We start from the raw sequence: 8,540 nt of genomic DNA on the forward strand, positions 1-8,540 counted from the left end.
ACCCCCCGAGTGCACAAATTTTTGTGCACCAGGCCTCTAGTTTAAATACAATATTACATAATCTATAATTATACATTATATGTATTATAGGAATCTATATTATATTAATAATGAACATAAAGATTAATATTTTTAACAAATGGATTTGACAACATCTAGATTATTTGGCCCCGACTACCCACATTTTCCATAACCATTTCCTCCTGTGTTCAGTCATCAGTTCCCTTTTTGATTGCTCCTTATCTTCCTGGGCTGCTTCACGCAAATATTTCCTTAATTTCCACCTGAAGTAGAGCTCTAAAGGAAGCTCAGGCCCGTGTCTGCTCTGCTGAGTCTAGGGTTGACCAATGGCCAACTTCAGCCCCTCACAGAGGTCCAAGAGGCAGTGTTTTGGCTGCTGCAGGGGACTCAGTGGTACCTGCAGCGTCAGTCAGTGCCCAGATCCATGGGAACCGGCAGCACAGCAGCCTGAGTGAGGGAGCCATTGCAGGATGCCCATCTCCCAGGGACCAGGCCTTCCACAACTCTTGAACCACAGGGTGGGATTTGAACACAGATTAACAGTCCAATAAACTAGTTGTTGGGGCTGTTTGATGAAGTAATGGCTCATTTTTTTTCTGGCCACTTGACTGAATCACAGGACGAGAGTTGCGTGGAGAAATATTGGTTTAATTACAAAGTGCTTTTCCCAACCAAGGAAGAGACAGAAAACAAAGAGGAGTGAGAGGGCGGTGACTCGGGGCCACCAGTTCCAGTCCTTAAGTCTGCCTTAGACCTAGGACACGACCATCGGGGTCTTGCCTGGCTTTGGCATGTTCAGTGGAGTGCATGCTCATCCCGTCTTTGCAACTGCCACATACACTTGGAAAGCACAGCTTAGCGGAAGAAAGCCTTGTCAATAACAATAATAAAACTGCACCTCCACCACCACACCCTCCCGTGGCTTCTCCTCGGACAGCTGTTGTGGTCCCTGAACCCTGTCTTGTCTTCCTCCTTAGCTCTGGCCTGATTCCTCTTGGCCCTTTACCCACTTCACCTCCTTGCTTGGCAGTTTTACTTCTTTTTCCTCCTCCCAGATTGATTCTGCCCACTGTCCATGGCATATTCTTCTTCCCTCAGCACCCCCCTCCCCCCAGCCATGGCCCCCAGACAAGCAGTGCTGAGGATCTCAAATTTTTGTTACTACAGCACCTCCCCTAAGAACACAACAAAGTAGTCTGGGTTTTCTAATTGTTTACTGTTGATCACGAGATCAGAGACATAAGGGTAGAGAGGCCCTTGTGTCAGAGGTGGCACAGGTTACCTACTGCAGCTCTCTGAAAAAAAAGGGGGGGGGGGGGGGGGGGAGGGAGGAGAGGGGGCCTGTCCTGGGCCCAGTGTTAGCATGGAGGCTCTCCAGCTGCTGTGGTGCTTGCTCATTACCTCCGAAGGGAGATTCTGTCTTTTCTGCTGAGATTTTACCTTTTGGCTTCAAACCACCCTACACTTTTCTCTGGTCTTTTCTTCACCTCCTCGGAGGCTTCTCTGGGTGAGGAAAGTTGGTTCTCCTGAGGCTTTAGGAAATGCCACGCTCTTCCCTTTCCGTTTCTTTCCTGGGTTCACTTGAGCTCACTCTGGGCCTTCAGGGCTTTGTCTAAGGTGGGGCTGACGTGTGACCTTTCTGACCCTGCATCTTGTTCTGTTCGCCCCGTGTCTCCTGCAAGATGGCAGCTGCCCTGCTGTCGGCAGCCCTGCAGTCTCTCTTCCTTTGCCACACAGAACCGGCTGCCGTTACCCACTCACACGGAACCCGAGCTCCCTGTTCCACAGCCCTCTGCCCACCTTCTCAGGGCTTCTTTTCCCTGTCGTTGAACACTAACCTTTCTCTCTGATGGATAACTGTAGACTCCCGGTTCTCACTTCTGTTTCAGGGTCGGACCCCATTTCCCCACCCCATGTGTGAAGTCAGCGTGCAATTTCAGTTCTCGCCAGTGAGACTTTAAAACACCACCATGTGCAATATTTGTAAACTTAATGAAAACTGAATGCAGTTCAATATTCCACCAAATGGGGAGGTGGTGTTTTGCTAAAATGACATATGTGACGTCAAGTTTCTCAGCTTGCCTTTGAGGCATTAGTCACCTTGGGGAAATGCCTGTGTTTGTCAGAGTCCTGTCTTCCAAATGGAAATTTCCTTCCGAGACAGAGTGCCCTGGGCTCCGACACCTACCCTATAATTAGAGTTCTGATGCCCAGGTCCCTTTGTCACTCAGACTCCTGTGTGAGGATGATAGGAACTGCAGAGCCGCGCATCACGGGGCGGGAAATGTTTGCTCAGATCACAAACGTTCGGATATTCTGTGCCAGGGGAGACACTTAACAATCTAAGTAGCAAACCCGCAAGACAACACAAAGTATAAAAGACAGAATACTTAAAAGGAAACGAAAAGTGACGTGAAGCCCAAGTTTTCGTGTGGTTTGGCCCTAGTGTGTGGAATAAGATTGCTCACCCACCTGCTTTTCTCACAAGTTCACCAGCATTACTAGTTCTTGACTGTCCCACTGCTTGTTATCAAGTGTGCTTTATTCACCAGTAAACAGCCATCGAGGCTCTTGATAAAGAGCTCCCCCTCGCAGGCATCTGATGTTTTGGCGATGAAATGGCAGCCACAGCACAAGGCAGCTGTGTCTCCACAGCATTATTTGGGAGCAGAAAGCACAGGCATCGCCAGCTCCGGAGCCCTGAGCAGAAGCCCGACTTGCTTCTTGCTGAGAAATCCCTCCCTTTTACCTGTTTGTGGCTGAGCCAGGCTGAGACCTCTGCAACAACCTACGTTTAATGTGGTGACACTATAATGAATTCTGAGAATTAATCTTCAGTCAAGAAGGCATGATGGAAAGTACTAGAATTTCAAATTAGGTAATGGATTAATTTCTTTCAGGGCTAGACTGTGCTCCCTTTTTATCCTAGTGGACTTTTCTATCAAATTCAAACCAAACGGAAATTCAGAGTAAATCCAGGCACTATAGCTCCTGGTAGTTCAAAATGTTTGTTTTGTCTTTTAGCACAAAAACAAACACATCTAAATCCAGATTTTTAAAATCATCTCTTAAACATATGTTTTTATTGACTTTGGAGAGAGAGGAAGGGAGAAACATCCATTGGCTGCCTCTTGCACGCCCCCTACTGGGGACTGAGCCTGCAACCCGGGCATGTGCCCTGACCAGGAATTGAACTGGTGACCTCTCTCAGTGCATGAGACGACACTCGACCAACTGAGTCACACCATCCAGGGCTAAAAAAGTGATTTTTAAAAAAAGAATTACTGATGATTTTGGAAAAAAGTAGTCTTCCCTAAAGCTAGTCCTTGTTCAGTTCCATTTCTCCAGAGCACAAGGCTCTGGGATGAACTGAGCTTGGGCGATGTATATCCCCAGTTTGAGACACTGTTTTTCTGCAGAACCAGCAGCTTACAGGTGTCTTAAATGCTGGTGATATTTCGGGGCTCCGAGTGTCTCCCCTCAGCTGAGAGACGACTCTGTACCCCCAAAAGTCTATACCTGATTACTCACAGCACAGCTTCTGAAGTTATCATTTGCAGGGCCCTGGTTCCACTGACCAGAAAAGGGTCTGTGGTGAACAAGTTTGGAAACATGGACTTAAACAGAATAAAGCTGTTTTCTTTACCCGGTACTTCTAAGAACATTTAACATGCTCACATGCAGTATGCAACTCCAGACTTACCCGGCTTAGAGTATCACCAATGTTTCCCCTACCTTTTGGACCAGTATACTAGTTTCATTTTTTCAATGGAATGTCTTATGTATCTAGTATGTCACCCAACCCGCCTCACACTGACTGGCCCCCACTTCCATACAGAAATCAACATCTTATACATTCTCTTGCAAAACTTTTCAATCCCCAAGTGGGGGTAGGGGGATATACTGCATCTGGGATTTGTCATTCCTGGTTTAATAAGCAATCCCGAAATGAATAAGCATATTATAACTTCCTTAGTGTACCATGTTTGTTCTCCAGATCAGGTTAGAAGATTTTATCATGCTTTTTAAAAGGACAGAGGCTGTCAGAAGTTCTTACAGATCCCAGCAGTCGATTCTATCCTAATCCGCTAAATCCCTGCCTGGTAGGAGAATAAAACAAATAACGAACTGACAGACGTAACTGCATGAGTTTGGGGCACCAAATGGCCAAGTTAAGCATTACAGAACATACCGTAGTGAAGGTTGGTAAAGGAACTAAAGTTCTTAGGCGTTTAAAGGAGGCAGCTTAGGAGGTGAAGGTGAATGTTGTGATGGCCTCCTGAGTTCCTGGCTACACAGCTGGCCTAGTCAGGCTTCTTGCATTGCCGATCCAGTTTGCCAACCTTGAAATGACTCTACCTCTTCTCCACCAGTCGAGTTCAATTTAGTTCCAAAACTTCCCCAAACTCTAGCTCAGTTCTCACCTGCTTCAGTAAGTCTTCTCTGACCGGAGACCCCCACTCCCCACATTTTAAACAGTGACACAGATGCAGAACATCTGGTCTTTCATTGCAGGGTGGGAAGGAGTCTCCCATGGGAGTCAGGGAAATGGCCTCATCACTATCAGGACCTGACCTTAACTTCCTCCCCTCATAAAAGAGGGTTAAAATAGAAAATCTCTGTCTCCTAGCTCCAAAACCCTGTGCTTTGGGGTGATTCTTTTTTTTTAGTGGGCAAAAGTAGGTTTATAGTTTATATGGCAAGTAATACAGTCATTAATAAATAATAATACAAGAATAAACTCTATGTTTTGAATACTTACAACTGTAAACCTACTTTTGTGCCACCTTGTATATAAGCAAACACTGACTTCTGCTATTTCCTACGTTTCTCTTGTCCTTCCATCTTTCCATTAGATTGCAGATCCTTGAGGAAAAGAATCATAATTGTTATGAATTCATTTATTTTGGATAATGCTGGCGGTGTAATATATGTTTACTGAACAAATGAGATGAGATGATTCCAATGCCCTAGTAATGCATGATTTTCAGCCATATCTGCTCCTAAAGTAGAAACTTTCCTCTATTTATCAGTAAAATAATAGTTCCATTTCAATCTGGCTTTTTGCTTCCCATGAGAAAGAGCTATGCAAGAGAGTTTTAGAATAAGGTTCTACCCTCAAGGTCGTCATGTCCTTCTCCTAAGAATCCTCCAGTGCAGTTGGATATGTCACAACTCTGCTTAGCATTCTTCCCGTATACACTCAGTTTCATTTTGCTGATCCAGTGGTATGACATTCCGCCCACTTCGTGCTACTGAGAGAGCTCCCAAATCCCCTGGATCATTGCTTCCAGCAGGTAATATGCCTACTTTCATTTTTTGAATCTTGAAGAGATAATGGATTCATTTGTTAGTTTCTTCCTTGTCTGATTATCTCACTTTATTATTTAGTCCTCTTTTCTCTCACTCCCTCTGCGTTCTTGAGAGAGATCCTCTCTAAAATACCAAATGATCTTGCAGCCTTTTTGGCAACCTTGCTCCCCCACTAGATGCTAAAAATATGAAACAAGATGTAGCACCTTTAATTGCACCCCTAGACTCCAGTAGAGACGTATTTTCGTAAGGTTGGGGTATGCCTTTCCTGGTCTCTTGGCAACCCTACCTAAGAAGATGTAATTGCTGAAGTACCAGAAGGACCATGTTTTCAGGCCTCACCTGGAACACTGTCCCAAGGCACCTACCCAGAGAAGGAAGGTAGAAGCAGCTGCAGCCCACTTTCCCATTCACGTACTCTGAATTGTCTCTTCGTTGTTACACCTCCCACCTTCAGTCCCAGCCCCCTGAGTTTACTCATTTGAAGTACTGGCACTAGTCAACAGGCAGCTGAGGGTTGCCTTTGTGCTCTTGCTCTTTCTTCCTATTTCAATAGCACTGACTGGCAGTCAGATGAAACAGCTAGTGGAAGAATAAAGGAAGGAAACATTAGGTGAAGAAACCTATTAAGAAACCTCCCTGTGTTTGGAGATAAACATGGGTGTAGGAGGTATGTCTATTTGGTGATGAGACAGATATGATGTGACCCACCCCAAAGCACTGGGCAGGCTTAGCTGTAAGACCCAGGGGTTCCTCGTCTCCTGTCTGACTCCCGCTGAGGCTCTGGGCGGTGTGCGAAGGCACCACGTCCATCTACAGTGGGAACTCTCAGAGGACACAGACTGTTTTTTATTTCAGACATTTCTGTACACCATTCCTCAAGCCAGGAGAATGGGGCCACTCACCTGTATTATGTCACCATATAACTACCATGAGGTTCCTTTTTTCTAGATGCTGAGGGAAACATTAGCAATTATTTTCCTTTCATAGTCATATATACATATCCAAACGAATATACATGGACTCCAAGGAAGATTGCTGGAGAAAAAAACATGAACATAGTATTTTTTTAAAGCATGTGCACTGATTTTTTTTATTTTTGGTAGGAAAAATAATAGGTAATACAAAAGGCCCCTGAACCTTTTCAAGTCAAATGATTGATTTCTTTCCATGGCCAGGCAGCGGTGGCATTTAAGTCGTGCAGGCGACAGAATGGTGATCATCTAGGTTATTTTGGCTTTTCTAGTTGAAAACGCCAGCTCCAATAGATAGAAACACCCCTGAATCAATTCTAAAATGGAGTGGCTGGGAAATTGACTGAAAATCTTATCAAGACTAGAAGGTGAGGGACGTGAAAGCGGTTTGAAGTGTCAACCACAAAGGTTAAAGCCTTTTGTAAATCCAACAGTTGAGGATTGTCTTGGGGACTCTGCTTAAATGTTTTGAAAAAATGCTCAAGGTGAGGCTGAACTTTTTTACCATTTGTCAGTGTATTTCATTATTTAACATGCGTTGTGTTTTGGATGTTGCCGGCATGTCACTATGGGGAAAACTGGAACTGTTTATTTCATGGAGTGAGCAGAATGGCATCCGGTATTTATCCTAAGCCTCCTATGTGAGCTCAAGACTGATAGTTTACAAGGGCAGCTGGTGAAATTTCTTTCTCCTGTCAAGGGCAGCTAGCTACTCAGAATAGAAATGTGATGGTAATTGGAGGGGTATTCATCAGATTCAATTTCAGTAGAAATTTCCTTGTGTCAAAATCATCTTTAATAACATGAGAGCATACAGCAAAATGTACTACTAGTAAACCATTGTTTTCTTTGAAAAGGGTATTGAATCTGAAACAGAAAGTGGTTACATGGGTACGGTTTTAACCAATTAACTGCAGAGGAGTTTAAATACAACCCAGTTTTTACCATTTCGAATGGACCTTTTGTTCCCTGTTTGCATAATTTCATTCTAGTTTATCTGAATTATATTGCTGTCACTTCCCGTTTTGAGGTTTTTCTGCTTCTTCAGAAGACATTAGCAATCAAGGTATTGAACTTTCTCTGTGAAGGTTTCTCTATTTCCTTACAAACTCCTAAATGCATTTTCCCCACCACCACAGAGTGGACACTTTATGTTAGGATTTGACTTAAATGATAGCATGTCATTTCATATGCTTCCAAAATAAAACATGTAGACTAATCAACTTGTCTCCATTGTAAACATTTTTCTGTAATGAAAATTCAGACAGAAAATTCATCCTGACCAATCTCTTTTTTTCAGTGTTTTGGGTATGTCAAATCAATGGATTGTGTTTTTAATATGTCAAACTAAAATAGACTTCTGATGTTTTCATTAATTCAACTAATAGAGATTTCTTTTTTCCTATGTTCTGGTACATATTCATAAAGAAAGAGCTTTGTTAGGTTAGTGATCAGGTTTTATAAATGAACCTTTTCTCCTCTCCTCTCCCATATTCACAGGGGAGCCAGGTGTCTAAGATTATACTTTGGATTGTTTGTTGATTTTTGCGAACAGGTGTCTTATTAAGGATTTTGAAAAGCGGCCTTCCGTCACACATCTCCTCGACCACCCATTTATTCAAGGAGTCCGCGGAAAGGTTTTGTTTCTGCAAAAGCAGCTGGCCAAGGTCCTCCAAGACCAGAAGCATCTAAACCCTGTTGTTAAAACAAGGTATGGTGTCTTCCTGCTTCCTCTCTCTGGTTATTAATAAAAACAGCATGCCATGTATTTTGATTTGCCCAGCACTATTACTGGTAATTATCACATCCCTGCATTTCTGAGCGTCTCATTTGCGTGATATTAAGTACTTCATGCCTAGTGGACGAGAGCATTAGCGCTTCAGAAACAAGCTGCTCTTTTGTGTTCTTATGGCTAATTTCTCTCAACTGTAGCTGACGTCTCACTGTGCCCTTGTGTTCTAGTTAAAAACCAACACGTATATATTTATATTTAAGACAAATGTGAATTTTTTTCAAACTAACAAAGGTAACCGTGTGAAAGCAGTCACAGCCGAGATGGTGTGAGGAACCGTTGCTTGGCTGTTGCACACTGGAGAGCAGAAATGTAAGCTGTTTTGTGATGTTTGGAAAGAGTGCCAGGTAAATGCTGAAGCCCTTTTTTTTCAAATGTGCTCAGAGACCATTTTTCTTTAGTTAAAAATTTCTTAGAGGCAAGTTAGTGTTTTAAAATAA

At 43.4% G+C, this 8,540-nt stretch overlaps 1 protein-coding gene across 1 annotated transcript in view; it reads left to right on the forward strand.

Annotated features, from left to right (window-relative positions):
- MYO3B (myosin IIIB) overlaps positions 1 to 8,540 on the forward strand; it is a 443,210-nt gene that overhangs the window by 138,140 nt on the left and 296,530 nt on the right. Inside the window, exon 9 of the mRNA XM_014545672.1 lies at positions 7,864 to 8,019. Within this exon, the coding sequence (XP_014401158.1) occupies positions 7,864 to 8,019 (156 nt within the window). The remainder of the gene's footprint in view (positions 1 to 7,863; positions 8,020 to 8,540) is intronic.

This window comes from Myotis brandtii, unplaced genomic scaffold (genome assembly GCF_000412655.1).
Source record: "Myotis brandtii unplaced genomic scaffold, ASM41265v1 scaffold112, whole genome shotgun sequence".
NCBI classification, from domain to species: Eukaryota; Metazoa; Chordata; class Mammalia; order Chiroptera; family Vespertilionidae; genus Myotis; species Myotis brandtii.